The sequence below is a fragment of the Megalops cyprinoides genome, chromosome 25 (assembly GCF_013368585.1).
Source record: "Megalops cyprinoides isolate fMegCyp1 chromosome 25, fMegCyp1.pri, whole genome shotgun sequence".
Classification (NCBI taxonomy): domain Eukaryota; kingdom Metazoa; phylum Chordata; class Actinopteri; order Elopiformes; family Megalopidae; genus Megalops; species Megalops cyprinoides.
The window spans coordinates 15,377,753-15,393,472 of NC_050607.1; the positions used below are offsets into that span (position 1 = coordinate 15,377,753).

The following is a 15,720-nucleotide window of genomic DNA, read 5'->3' on the forward strand; positions in this document are numbered from 1 at the left end:
TATGGAAAAGAGTCTCTCTATTCTAGCCGCCCCTCAGTCTTACAGCTCCCCCGTCTCTCATCGCTTGCTCACCCTGCCAGGTTCCTGCGGTCCCGAATTCAAGAGCAATCTGCGTGAGAACTTTTGCTTTTTTCACTTCTCAGCTCTAAAGACTTGTGGCAGTTCTGAATAATTGTCACACCTCCTTACTAATTCTAGGCACTCTTTTGAGAGAAGTTGTTGAGAGGCGCTTTGATGAGTATGGTCACAATTCCAGACCGACTGAAACGAGGTTTAGTCTCCCACATCTTGCAATTAATGCTTTGTGCAAATATTAGTTAACTTAATGATGAAGTTTAAAGCTCTTTGCGCATACTGAGGGAAGTCCTTTTGAGCTTTGGATTCACTCATTATGAAAACTTCGAGGTCCGAGAATGGGCTGAGAGGGACACCTATGCGACTCAGGGATGTTGGAAGTCTTACCGTTGGCAGAGGACCTGTGGACAGATGGAGCAGAAATTGTCAAAGGAAAGACAAAGTCTTTGAGAATGGCTGAGCTATTAAGCATGAATACCTGTGGTTCATGATGTTAGTTAAACAAAGACACTATGACTCAGAGAACTGCAGAGTGTACAAAGGTTTGACTTTGTTTTTGACTACATTGTTAAATAAAAAGTTAATGATCTCTCTTTCCTTCTCTTTCAATTCTTCTGTTTATATATTAATAGTGAAAGTGTACGTGGTGCTTCAATTATTACACAGTGGGAGGTATTGGTAACATTAACCAGATCATTCTAAAAATTTCCAGCTGTCACAAGCCCCCTGTCAGTTTCTTTATGGCAGATTTTTTTCCTGGGGATGTGGATGAGAATACACCTTATTTTTGGGAGGCCATCTTTCCTCCCCTCTCCAAACAACTCTCCAGGTTAATTTTGCCGTTTTACTGATGAACATTTCTTTTGAAAGATAAGTTTTAACTTAATAAAACTCTCCGGTCCCAGCCCTTATAGGCCCCTTATCTGGATCATTGTCACGTCTTGTGTAAAAATGGGCTTATTCTGAAGAAAAGCGTGGGTTGTTGAGTTACTCCATGTCTCATTCCAAGGCTGCACTCCGCTCCACGGGCACAAGGCTTCGTAACCGCTTTTCACAGCTGTTTAAGATCAGCAAAGCTCCGATGAAAACACAAGCGTTCCCCCGGTGCCTTCTGTTTAGTACCTGCCATTTGGCCGGCAGGGATAATAAACACGTCTCCGCACGGAGCCGCGGAGTGCGTCTGCGATCGACGCCGCTTCAGCCCCCCCCCCCCCGTTTCCCCCCCCGCGTGAATGAGCGCTACGCCCGGAGGGGGGCGGCGGTAAACAGCAGACACCACGCAAGCACAAACAAGCGCAGAGGGGGAGCACTCTCTGGAGAGAAACTTTTTTTTTTTTGGAAAGAATTATTGTCATTTTATGGGGAACTCAAAACAGTGTGGTTGCAGGTGTAAGCTTTTTGGTTGCAAGATAGTCTTCACACTGAAAGATTTGCTGCTGATTTTAGCTTGTCGTTTTAGCACTTTCGTGCACTTTTCCGCACAGTGTTTACAGATAAATCAATAAGATTTTTTGCAGAGATCTTGACAAGGAGGTTTCTGTGGAGTGTTGTGCCCCTAAATAGAATGGTATGTGGGCTTTCTCTTCATTTTTTGTCTAACCTGTTTTGTCTTTGAACGCAAGCCAATGCACCTGTGTTAACTATATGTACTGTTGAGTATAAATTTTTGCAAACATCGGAGCTATACCCCAAATGGATTCACGCACACGTGCGGCCCAGTGACAGGGCGATGCAGAAGGCTTCCTTCTGTCTCAAACCTCCCTCTAAGGGTCACTCTGGGGGGTGAGACGACCCACAGAGCTGTCTGTACGCTACAGATTCCAGCTGGTGGACTTCTTCAGATCGAGCCTAATGGTCCGGCCCCTGCTCTTCAAGCGTGCGTGAAGCTGACCTCTCTGACGGAGTCGCGGTCAAGGCCAGCCGAGCACATGCTGCGCCCTGCCCACACACATTCAGTTCACCCTACACTGTCGATCTCCATCTCCTGCCCACACACATTCAGTTCACCCTACACTGTCAATCTCCATCTCCTGCCCACACACACTCAATGCGACCTATACTGTCAATCTCCATCTCCTGCCCACACACACTCAATGCGACCTATACTGTCGATCTCCATCTCCTGCCCACACACACTCAATGCGACCTATACTGTCGATCTCCTTCTCCTACCCACACACACTCAATGCGACCTATACTGTCGATCTCCATCTCCTGCCCACACACACTCAATGCGACCTATACTGTCAATCTCCATCTCCTGCCCACACACACTCAATGCGACCTATACTGTCGATCTCCATCTCCTGCCCACACACACTCAATGCGACCTATACTGTCAATCTCCATCTCCTGCCCACACACACTCAATGCGACCTATACTGTCGATCTCCTTCTCCTACCCACACACACTCAATGCGACCTATACTGTCGATCTCCATCTCCTGCCCACACACACTCAATGCGACCTATACTGTCAATCTCCATCTCCTGCCCACACACACTCAATGCGACCTATACTGTCGATCTCCATCTCCTGCTTGTACGCGCTCAGTGCGAGCTGTGCTGTCAATCACCCTGCCCTGCTCGCACACGCTCAGTACGGCCAGTGCTGTTACCCTCTGTTACATGCGGCGCACTGGGCGTGTGGAGTCTGGGTCGCCTGCATCTCGGTTCTCTCTCCCCCCCTTCCACTCTCTCTCCTGACGCAGGTATCCCGCGGCGCTGCGCCCCGCCTCCTCGTTCCGGCTCGGCCAACCAGAAACGGGGCGCCCCGATTTTAAAGGTGCTGGATTCCTGGGGTGCTCGCTCGCTGTTTTGATCCGTCGTGTTCATCATTTTTGCTTACAAACTTGGCTGTACCGTGTTTTTGATTTTGCATCGTTTATTGACTTCGATTGTGGATCTCGTCTCGGTTTTGGTTGCATTCGGTTGTCGTGGGAGGAGGACAGGTAAGCTGGGGGATCCCCGTGTGAGGGTTCACTGTGTTAGGGTTAGGTTAGAGGCGGGTGCTGCTCCTGGGTATTTTTGGTTAAGTTAGTTAGAGTAGGTAGGTTTTTGTTTGGCTCTGCCACCCCTTTTGTTTTTGTATTCAGTTGGATTTGTATAAGTATGTAGGGTTTTTTTTGTTTTGTTTTGTTCTTTCCTTTGGCACCGTCTGTTGTCCCCCCCCCCCCTTTTCCTGTGAATGTTTGTCATTGTATATCGTCTTGTAAATACTGTAAATATATTGTGCTCCCCTACATTGCTCCCACGTCTGTGCTTTCTTTGCCCCCCCTGCACTGTCCAAGCCAGCGGGGGCTGGTTGTGTCCTTTTGTGTTGCGTCCCGCATACGTACTCCTGGACACCATAACCCATCTGGGACGTAACACCTCCATCCCCTGCCCATACGTGCTCTGTGTAGCCTGTTGTTTCTCTTAAGCAAGCATGTTCAGCGGTGAGCGTAAAGAGTTTACATAGACGTTGCACAATCTGTGAGTTTCCACAGGCGTGACTTTCTGCCGAGTGCGGAGAGTTTACAGAGATGCCACGCAAATCATCTGCGAGTTTACAGAGGGGTGACTCTCAGCGGAGAGCGGAGAGTTTACAGACGCGCGGCTCTCCTCAGGGGGGTCTGGGACTGCGGGCCTCCCGCTGCTTCGACGGAGGCCGTGCTACGGCCATTCTTGCCCAAAGCAGCGGCGCCTATTATTCCAGTCATTTCCACTTGAGATCTGCATAGACGCAGCCAGTCCAAGTCCCTCCCTGAAACAAATCATTTGAATCGTGCCTCTTGTTTGTCTGTCATCTGTACGGCAGGAAGAACTCAACGCCTCCAGAGCCTATTACCACATGAAAGGACCATAAAACCAGCCGGCTGAGTGAAACGCGTGCACTCCGAACGTGCCGGGATTGATTTTTTTGTTCGAACGCCGGCTGTGTCGTGTGGCGCATTGCACGCAGAAGGCAGGCGTTCTCCATTAGCGACCGGAGAGTAACTGCGCAGAGCGTCACGATGTGTGTCGTCGAAAGACTTGGTTTAAAGGGCTCAGTGACGACGCTGCGCGCATGCACTTGAGGGAAGCATGGCTGTTAGTCACACGTTCAATCCTCAGCCGGGCTTCAACGGAGAGTCACACGGCCCTCTGGGTGAAATGACACCACCAATAAGGAGGGCCAGAGCGATGGTGTATTTCTCAGCCTCATCATTGCTGTTCTCCTCCCATCTTCGAGCAGAGTGGGCGTTCTTTTCTCTGCTGGTTTTGAAACTCATTTGAGATGGCCCGTAATTCCCCCCAGTCTCCTGAGTTTATTGAGCAAGATTAAGAACGCCTTTTGATTTGACCTCACTTTACATTCACATTGTGTCTACTGGCAAGAAGTGGAATGTTCTTAGTTTTTTTTTTATATATTTCCAACGGTTTGCGTGGTTGTTTGCTGAATGTCTATTCATGTTATTGCGCCATTCCATCACTGAGTCATGTGGTAAAAAAAAATGACCTGAATTCAGATCATTCCCATCGGTTATCAAGTCGTTGAAGCGAAATTACATTAAGTTGCTATTGAAACCTGCCAAGTTTGTTTTTACTACCTGTGCGTGAGAAGAAAAGTGAAAAAGACAGAGAGACTGAGAAGTAGGAGGCAGAGAGGAAAGGAAACAGAAAGTGTGAGAGAGGGAGAGAAAGAGGAAGAAAAACAGAAAAAGAGAGACGGAGAAAGAGAGAGGGAGAGAGAGCCTGACGGCGTAGCAGCTTTTTCTGTGGGGTTTTATGTGTGGTGCTTTGCTGGAGCTTCTCCAAGATCTACACCACACCTCCCAGCCTCAGTAAGACACTTCTTCTATCAATGAAACCCTCTAGTGTGCTTGCTTTGGATGGTCCCATGGCCCTGACGGAGGCACTGCGATTGGTCAGCTGGGCCCAGAGGGAGTTGGGTAGCAAGCTGGCACCGCCCACATACTGCTGCACCACCCAAAGCCCACGGCAAAAACACATCCTGTCTCTACCTCTTTGCAACATACACAAAAATATATGCCACACATGGCAGCCAGGCTGTGAAAATGAATCCGCTTCAGGTTGGATGATATTCTGACACCGTGCTATTTTACCACAGCCACAGTGTCTATTCAAAAAAAGAAAAGAAGAAGAGTAACGGTCCATCAGTGTGATTATCTCCCCACTTGCACTGCAGCAAGATGTGAGAAATCTCCAAACAGACTTCCACTGACAGGGGCTTGGCTTTCAGCTCGCCAGCGCTGTTACAGGTGCGTATGTCGTGGCAAAGAACATCCTCTCAAGGAACTTCCCTCTCTAACACTTTCCTCTCTAACCGGGAACAAGAGGCCTTTTAGGTCTCGGGTCGCAAACGGGATTCGGTAGCCCCGTCACACCCCTCCACACATTCGCTTCCCATTTACGTGTCATCAGCAACACTCCGCTCCGACAGCACAGATGGTTTGCGATGTTAAAATCAATTACGCCGCGTCCCCCGGGGGGGGGGAGCGCTTTCTGGAAACTCCCCTCAGATGCCGCCGGAGGCCTCCAGCGGTTTCCGACCGACGCGGAAGCGAGCGATTATATCAACGGCCGGCCGAAATCAATTCCGCTCGGGCGGGCGGGCGACCCAACGCAGCCGCCAGGGCCTCCGAGATATAAATCAATCACCCCGCGGACGCTTCTGTCAACACGGGCCGCGCATCTCAGTATGTACACAAACAGGCAGCTGCAATTCAACCGCTGGTTTTGTCTGCAGTAACCACAGAGAGGGGGGGAGGAGCGAGCTAAAAAAGAACACGGAAAGCAGGGGCAGGGAGCTCCCAAAATAAAAACCAAAACAGCTGGGACTATTTTCGCACAATTATAAGGAGCCACAGAGCTGTCTTTGGCTGACTGCTTTCATTCTATACATTGCTACACACACACACACACACACACACTAAGCTAAAACTCAAATGTTGTGTGCTGTTTAGTGTGAAAACAAGATAACTACTTTTCAAAGGCCTAAGTTTTATATGAAACATTATTATTCATTGACTTTAATCATTATGCAATATGGACTTCTGGTTGAGATAAATTTGTGTTCTGGGGAAAAGCCAACAAGCATCTGAAAACAAACCCCAGGGCAAGTGATTAGCTGGACCTCTCAAGCAGCATGCCCAGAGAAACAGGGTTTAAAACAGGGGGTGTAAACATAAATGAAATGCAAACGCTTTCCCCGGGTCTTATTTTCTCCAGCCAAAAACCCTTTAAAAGTCGCCTTTTAAACAAAGCAAATCCGTGCTGTGAAAGCTGGAGACGGCGGGCACGAACGAGGCTGCTTCTTGGTAAGATGTAAGGTGCTTTTATGATAATAAGTGACGCGATTAAGCAGACAGGCAGATGCTGCCAGCATCTACTCTCAATTACTCCTCATCGGCTCCCTCGCCTTTCAGCGCCGTCGCGCCCAGGTGCTCCCGCCCCGCTAAATCTTAATATAAACTTAATGAGACGCTCTATTAAAAAGGCCTCTCGCAAATCGGCCCTATACGTTTTATTCAAGGAAAAGTCCCTGTGATTGAGCGCGCTCGGATTCCGTCTCCGACGGTGCTCAGTCTCCGAGCAGGAGAAATGACGACTCAAGCGCTAAATAAAATGCACACGTACTGCAGCCTATATTTCAGCAGTCAGGTGTCTGAACAGTCAAGTGCCACGAATATGCGTTCAGTTCGCTCCAGGATAGAAGCATTCCAACCTGAGTCAGACGGCTGCCTGATAGTGGTAACTACAGCAGGGAGATTACGAAACCGCTGCCAGACCCCCCCCCGCCCTGCCCAAGGCCTGGAGACCATCCCAGACTGGAGATAATTGCGCACATCTCTGGCTCTCTAGTTTGCCCCAATTTAACATTTAACTGTTGTACCACGGTTTACTTGGTTGCAAATGAAATGCCATTACTTATTTACTCGGCAGACCAGACAGACTTCCCAAGGGCAGCTTGCAAAGTTTACAATTTTACCCTCTCTGTAACCAATTCAAACAGATGGACTTTGATCAGAGGTAAAATAAACTGCGCAACAACAGTGTAAAAGCAGCATTAATCCACCTGGCACAGAGCCTGTGATTTACAGGCCTGAATTCTGTGCCTTAAGTCCTAGATCCCCCCACGCACTTTATGACACTCAGTGGATGACATCGTCCACCCCCCCTCCCACAGATCCAGCCTGACCCACAGGCTGCATGGGGTGAGAAGGGGGGGGGGGGGGTTAACCCTCCCTGCTGTTCTTCTTTATCTGTAACATGTATACACGCACACTCATACACACACCCACACACGCAAACTTTCTATTATACCTCCTGCCAAGGCCTGGATTGTCTTTCTTCGCCACAGCTCCTCCACCATGTCATCCTGCCATGCAAGCTCGGCGCCAGAAGGAAATACAAAAGGGTGCAAGTGCAATCCACGGGGGTGCACAAAAAGTCATAAATAATATGTAGACAACTGGGGGAGCACTGAGGTCCGTCTGGGGGTGCAATGCACCCCTAAGCACCCCCACAGAGCCAGGCTTTCTGACATGTCTCAAGAGAACATCTTGTCCATCCACAGCACGGTCTCTTTCAGCACTGCGCAATCACCGTGAGGACACAGGTGTGACCTTGTCCCCGATCATAATCAGCTGAAGGAATGCGTCTCACTGTGTTCCCGGGCCTGAGGCCAGTATATTTCAGATAAAGTATGTTCATGCCTTACATTCAAAGAAGGGGAGTGAAAGCCCCCCCCCCCCCCCCTCATTTGCCAAGATCAGCGCTGTGTTTGTCCAATGAACAGAAATGTAGAAAATGCCTGTACTGAAAATGGGGTTAAATAGAGCATGAATATCCCTGTCATTGAACAACCTATCCAAAGATCCTTTACTGTAACATGGTACACTTTACAGGCTTTGCATTGAATATTCTATCTATCACCTTTAGTTCCATCACCAGGACACTGGAATCTTAAATTCCATTTCAAAAACTTCAAACACTGGAATTTCAAATTCCATTCACGACCCAAACACCTTAAAGGCAGGAAGTAATGCTGTCTGTCTTGTTTTAATGGTCTCTGGGCTAGCTACCTTTCTGATGATGAAAAGAGAGAACTGCAGAGGTACGGATGATTCATCAAGACGCTGACAACGGCTGTGTGGACACAATGTCTCCTACTGTTACATGGCTTCCTGTCTCCTATGACCAGATATTTGCCCCCTGCATCCCTTTCCTCCATCATCTATGAGGTTCCGGTTAGTAACAGGAGGTTCCAGCGCCGTCTGTGTTCCTTTGTCGATTATGGATGCTCTGTTTTAAATCACAGCCTTTCAAGAATGTTCACCACAAGCCCGCAATGGCGGAGACTGAATAGTCAGTGCGGATCACACCAATCTGATTTTTTTTTTTTTCCGCTTGTAAAGAATCTGTGGCGGTCACAGTTTTACGGATTGACAGAAGAATTCATTTGGTGAAACGTCTGACTGTGGTGAGGCTGAGCAGAGGTGATCTCTAATGCAGGGGTCAGTGTGCAGGTGGGAGGGGCGGGGCAGAGGTGGGGGGGGGTCTCTTACCTGCGTGGGGTTGTACAGCTCCTGCAGTGCATTCCGCGAGCCTTTCGGGCAGCACACGTCTGCTGCAAATGGGTTCCTGCGCATGACTGCAAAGGAAAAAGAGAGAGACGGATGTTAGAAACAGCCTATCACAAGCCCTGAGAGCACACCTGGGTGACGGACATGAAAAACAGCCAATTATCATACACAATAGTGCGGCCCGGAGAGCACAGACAGATGGGACAGACACCGATCAGAAGGAGCAGCAGGTCGCCTGTTGATCATTTGTACCACTAACCACTTCAAAATTGCCATTAATGAAATTCTACCAAATGAGATTATTAAAAATTAAAAATTAAAAATTATTTTAAAAACATTTATTTGCCGTTGCACAATAAATACTCTCTTTTTCAATTAACATTGCACTGTTAACAATCAATTAACATTGCATTTAAATAAAGTTAAATGATTCCTATATTTGCTATACTAAACACTCCAGTGTACTGTAACATCACACAGTTCTGAATGTATTATCTCTCTATACACATTTGTCCTGCCTTTGTGCTCTCCCATCCATTCTCCCCTGAGCCTGCTCCTAATCTTGGGACGGGAAGACTAGTCTTCTCCCAGTGCTATCTGGAGACAGAGAGAGGCAGGAGGAGTACAGCACACTTGGAGCTCAACAGCTCCGGTCTTATCGAATCCCGAGAGTCAATCTTCCTCGGCTATCGCCACCCGGCAGCGTATCCGCTGTGCAGCGGTGTTACGCCATCAACTGCCTGCGGGCGGGAAACAATCTCTACCACTCAATCACCAACCGGCCCGTCCGTCAAACTGCCTACACCATCAGCTGCGTTCCGCGTGCTTGTTGACTGCTTGAAAAATGCCTCACAGGAAGGGCTCATTTTGAACAGGATTCCATAGGATTTATACATATTCAGTACTATTTCAGTAACCCTACAATACATTTTTGTGTAGGTACTGCTCTCTAACTCTAATTTAGCTCTTCTGCAGCGAATTTACCTGCCAAAATGTGGAACTGTGCGGTGTCTCTTCTTTTATAACTGGGAAACGATTATGAACAAATCTCACAGCAGCAGTGTGATGTACTGGTTGGGCAAGATACTTAAAATTACCTCCATAAATTTCCAGCTGTATAAATCCAACAAATTAAAACATTTCAAGCTATGCAAGTCAGTCTGCATAAGTGTCTGCTGAGCAAATGTAACGTAATGTTAAAGTAAATGTGAATGACCCAGTTCCTGACTCATGTCATGTGACAGGTTCCTCTGTGTGACCGGAGCTGTTGGCACTACACCCAGTCCCATTTTCAAGGGTGGGGCTAAGGCTGTGGGTGTCAGGCTATGGATATGTGGCTGTGGACACACTGAGAAGGTACCGGACATTGGACACATTCACAACCAGTTATTACTGAAGCAATTCTTCAGAACAGCACCTCGCTCAAGGCTACAATGGCAAGCACTGCCACCTGGTGAGGGTATCAAACCTGCAACCCTCTGGTTACAAGCAGAACTCCTCAGCCACAAAACCACACTGCCAATTGTCAAAATCATACGGTGTTATGACTGCCGAGTTGCCCGATACAGTGGAGCTGTCTGTAAAGACGTGTACGCACGGTGCTGCAGCTCGGCTGATTGCATCTCACAGCATCCTCAGGAATACGATCACGCCTGGACCTAGATATAGGACATGATGTCCAATTTGTTATCTGAAATCCTGTCTCCGCATCTCCTTCTCTGAGTACCGAGATAAAGCGGCAGGCAGGACAGCATGTATCCCATGTCCCAGCTTTCTACAGAGAGGAGAGAGAGCCACGAAAAAAAAAACTCAACACTAACCTTCGCAACAATTGCTGCCATCTGGAAAAATGAGGTTAACAAAGTTCTTGTTAGCCTAATGAACAACAGCAGAAGGCACTACCTTCCTGCCAAGACTTCAGAAATGGATTGGGAGTCAACAAGACATTTGTACGCACGCACACACACACACACATAAACAGGTGACGGATGGCTGCACTGCCAACTCTCCCATGACATTAAAGCTCTGGCAGCTTTTGCAATAAAAGTCATTCTCTAGATGCACGGCCAGGGATCGTTCCATATGATAGTTTCGTTTCCTGTAATCGCAGTGTTTTTGTGTGACTTGGAGACACATTCTGTGTGAGTTATAAATTTCCGTGCTGAGGAAATTCCGTGGAAAGATGAGAGGAGCGGAGCCGAGACAGTGGGTTGTGGAGTAGCGTGGCTAAGGCACTGGACAGTTCGTTTCAAATACCTGTGAGGAATGCTGCCGTTGCCTCTAAACCTAATAAATACATGAATAAATAAGTAAATTCATAAATCACAATCCAGGTCCTCAGGTTCAGCCTGTGCTAGTCCAGGATGGGAATATGGTGATGGAGTTTTATGTTATCTGCCTGCTCATTTATCCAGAGTGACTGCGGGTGTTAAACAGGGCGAGTCTGCCTATCATTGCTATAGTGATGGATGAGAGAGTCTGGTCCCTGGATCTGAAGAAGGATCGCCTCTCCTCCAAAAGCATCCACTATGGGAGATGGGAATCAGGCCTTGTACTGCACCCACTAGTGACTAACGCATGTACAGGCACACGTTCACACACACCTGTGCTCTTACATACGTGTGCTTGCACACACATGCACACACACCCTGCTGCGTGTCCCCACGAGTCTTCATGCCGGAGGGTGGTTAGGAACTGTGCTCTTTTTGGGCTACATTTTCAAGAGCTGAAAGGTAATTACAAAGGTACAACTGCACAGCTATTCTGCTGTAATGAGGAAAAATATGTTGAGTGTCTGTTACCTTTGTGGCTGAGCAGCATTAATAGGCTGCCGGAACATTCCAGAATTTGACTCTCACACCCACCCAGCTTTCTTGCTAACGATGATCAGTGCCAAAATAAACAGATATGAATGCTCCGCACTGCCCGCTAACACTACCTGCTTCTGTTACTTCTGCTCCATCGTGGAAAAAAAGGCTAATGGAAGGAGAGCATTTCTCAAAGGAGAAAGCTCGACTCCCTGCCGTGGCCCCCCGGAGCTACCATGTAACATAATCGGAAGGCTGTCATAAAATTCTCACGGCATCACAGAGAGTGCTGCGTGTCGACTGGGCCGTGCCCTGCACTGAGGTGTGGTTCTAAGACCCGGATTTTGAGTGGGAATTTGAAGCTGACCACCAAGCAAACCCTGAGGGTTGATTGATTAGCAGCCCGAGGGATTCCTCCTCCGCCCCCCTGCTCAGCTGTCTAAGATCATAATTGCAGGGTGGGAGAGAGACAAATGAACAGGGGCAGTCTATTAAGGTTTGCCAGAACTCCGCCCTTTGCCTGCCCCCCTAACACAAACAGCCCCGCCCCCTGACTTTCCCAACCCCGCCCCCTGGTTTTCATCTAACCATAAAAGGCTCTGTTGTTTTTTTTTTTTTTTTTTTTTTTTAGGTCAATGGCTGCACAGGTCCACTGATCTTTATACGATCTGGCCAGTCCACCCCATTTACCGAGCCCACGATGCCAGCCTATCCACACGCTATAGCAGCCAGCGAAGCTGCGCAGCATCCATGCAGCATTGATTTATGGGCCAATCCCGACGGCTCTGAATTCCCCAGCACATCTCTGCTGAGTCAGGAGGCAGGCCGCAGGTGGCCCGAGCCTGTGAGACCGGATCCGTCCCGCTCCGAGCGCAGAGCGTTCTTTTCGAGTGAACACGTTGATTCGTTCTTTATTGCTTTGGGGAATTTTATTTTGCACCAAGGCAAGCGTTTTACAGACCTATACACAACCCGCATGATCACACATACCCCACAAGACAACGGTAGGAAAAGGTACACTTAAATTACAACACGGGAGTTTTAACACTTAAAGATGGGTCCTAGACAGCTATCCTTTGTCTGAAAGATTACAAAAAAAAAACCAGCCAGACAAATGAAGTCCTAATTTCATAACTTAGTTTAAATGTTGCATCATGCTGTTTGTGGGACCTAGTGTTGTCTGAAATAAGAAACGCTGGCGGGTAGAAAAACAAAAAGCTGTTTTTTAGCCTGTCAGGTTTTTGAGACTGGTATTCTGAGCCTGGGATACGGCAGAAGAAAGAAAGGCAAGGTCTTTGCGCATGGGACATCTGCTGTCAAAATGTGAGCCGTCTTTTTTAGCGCTGTTTGGAAGGAAGGTCACACATCAGTGTACAGGCTGGTGACTCTGGAATGGCCCGCCAAGCCTGTGAAGAGACACACACAGATGTGTGTCCCCAGCACCTAAATGTCTCAAATGAGCCAGTCGGTCCTGCTCTGGTCCGAGGTGCACTTTGACCGCCTCGTCACCCTGCTTACCGACAACCTCCATGTCTTCCAAAACGAACACCCCGTTCCTCCCCCTCCCTCCCAGGACCTGCAGGACCCGAGGGAGAGTCAGGTCAGATTCCTCAGGACCAACTTCCCATGTCTCTGCGCTCCTAATAGCCGCGTGCGATGACCCTCATTCCAACCCCAGTTCCCCGTCTCTGTCCACACAGACGGTGTCTTCTCTCAGCCTTGGAGTCAAGACAGACCCATTCATAAGCCATTTAAATTAGACAGGGTTCGTAAGTTCAACAAGGAGAAGTCCAGCCAGGTTATCCGGCACCTTACAAATCCACAAAACAGTCTGGTGCTGACCGCGCTGGTGTTTGTGCGCTTTTGAACTCCCGACATCAGAAACTCTGAGCAAGCCCTGAGAACATGGAAAAGGGAGGCGTCCCGTTCCCTCCAGACGAAGCTGCGAGTCTATAACAACCGAACAGAACAGAAAAAGGTCTGTGTGAAGAACAGGAACAAGAGCTGGACAAGACGCGGCCACAGGAAAAAAAAAAGAACCAAAAATCCGACGTGTCCTTATTCAGTCAGGATACTTCTAACTTTCAGTCAACAAAAACAGAGATGAGGGGCGTATCTGACACGCCATCCCTTCTGCCTTTAATCCCTTTCAAACATCCCTCATTTAGAGCCACTCAAAAAGCCGCAAATGGTTTTGGCATCTCTCAAGAAAGAAAACAGTAACTGCCGACTGGCAACCAGCTCTCGGAGGACCCCTCGTCGCATGCAAGCATCATTGAGACAGCACACAGGGTGTAAGTTAGAACTGAATGTGAAGAACAAATATCGGGACTGTCACTTCACGAAGCCGAAATAACTGGCACAAAAATATCTGATGTACTCTGACGTACTCCGAGTGCATTTAAAAGCACAGTTGGAAATGTGGCATATGCGTTCAGGCAGTGTTTATTTATGACCGCTGGAATGCTATGCTCGTGACGTATTTGGTTACGCGCTGTACGAACAGCAAATATACAACCGCTCCACGTGTGCTCTGCTGGCTCCTGCCCCAGTGTCCCTCTCAGCCTGTAATCACACACAACATCTGTGGGCATCTATCAGTGGGGGATTACGGGATATAGGAGGATTAATCTGCTTCTAATCTTACCTTCACACTGATAAAAAAAATCCACTTGCTACTGCCGCTGCCATATATCTGACAATTTTGGCAAGGCTTTGACCCTGCTGTGGCATACTAACATGGTCTCTCTACCCTTAGAATACAATGGGCACGCACACACACACACACACACACACACATTTGCAGCACTGTTATCGCTGTTATTAAGGAACCAGTAGATGGGCTACATCTAGGATATCTATACCACAGAGTTATTCAAAGCTTTCCATTTCAAAAGGTCACATGACCAAGGCCACAGGGACATGGTGATGTCAAAGTTCTTCCAAAAGTAACACAGGTTGACTATATCACTATACTAGTGCTCAATGTCACCAGTGGTCCCAGAGCATAGCGTACAATGTGACCACTACATAAAAGACCCCAGAACAACGTGACCTCTCTGCTAGAGACAGTACAGTGACCTGGCTTCACTACAGACTGTAATGATCTGATGACTTGACTGCACCATGTGAGTTGGTGTCATCACCAAATCACTCTGCTAAAGACCATATAACATCCAGCAAAAAAAGAAACCACCCACTGCATTCTGGGTACACAAGACACTGAAATCCCATGCTGCTAAATAAAGTTTGACTCTCGATTCAAGCGCCCATTAAGACACATTAAAACAGTAAGGAGGAAGTGGGCATAATCAGGAAGCACTCAAAGTGGCATGTGAAAGTGAATAGGAAACGAGGCCAGAAGGCAAAGTGGAACACGTCACTGGAAAAGGAATTCAAAGACCCCTGGACATTGTTAAGGCAGACCAAAACTGGGGGCACACCCCCTTCCTGTCAGGAGGTGAGCGCTTGGATGTCAGGGGTCACCAGTGTCGGGAACAGGGTGGCAGGGGTCAGCCGAGAGGGTGGAGGTGAGGGGAGGGTCGAGTTCTTCGAAATGCCACCTGAATGAAAATGCAGCCACATGCGGTCACGTCACGGAGACTACACGCAAGGACAAAAGAATGGCAAAAAAGACAAACACACACACACACACACACACACACACACACACTCACATAAACACATGCACACACACTCACACACACACACACACACACACACATTCACATGCACAACCAATGACAGTCATGTAAGCAAACACCCTATTAACACACATGCATAAGCATAAATACTCCAGGCTAAAAGGTGGTCTTTGATTCAATTCAATGCGTGCTAGGAATAAAGGAGACATCTCGCCCCTGGAAATCATATGCAGCCAGGCTTCCTGCATCTCCATGCTTCCCCTCCTCTCTCTCCGCACGGCGAGTGTCCCTGCATTCTACACAGGGAGGCCCTAGGTAGCACCCGGCCTCAGCCAAACCGCCCGCTCCTAATCACAGAACCTGTGCTTAATTACAGAGCACCCCTGCGAGACACAGGAGCTCTAATAAGATTGTGGATAAACCAGCCAACAAAGACAGAGTTTCCCCATCAGCAGGGGAGCCAGCGGTCTGATCGAATCAAACCCTTCCTGTACAACATTTCCACCGACGATGTTCCAAACATGTGCTGATGCGTTTCGATTATCGCCATTACGGGCAGATAACAGGGATTAACACTGCATTATGCAGACAGCGGAAACGCTTCGCTTATGTAGTGTCTGATAA

The 15,720-nt window shown here is 48.2% G+C and overlaps 1 protein-coding gene across 2 annotated transcripts in view; it reads right to left on the reverse strand.

Moving 5' to 3' along the window:
• chst11 (carbohydrate (chondroitin 4) sulfotransferase 11) overlaps window positions 1–15,720 on the reverse strand; it is a 61,128-nt gene that overhangs the window by 19,738 nt on the left and 25,670 nt on the right. For both annotated transcript variants that reach the window (XM_036520367.1, XM_036520366.1), the window contains exon 2: window positions 8,628–8,713. In XM_036520367.1, coding sequence (XP_036376260.1) covers window positions 8,628–8,713 — 86 coding nt within the window. The remainder of the gene's footprint in view (window positions 1–8,627; window positions 8,714–15,720) is intronic.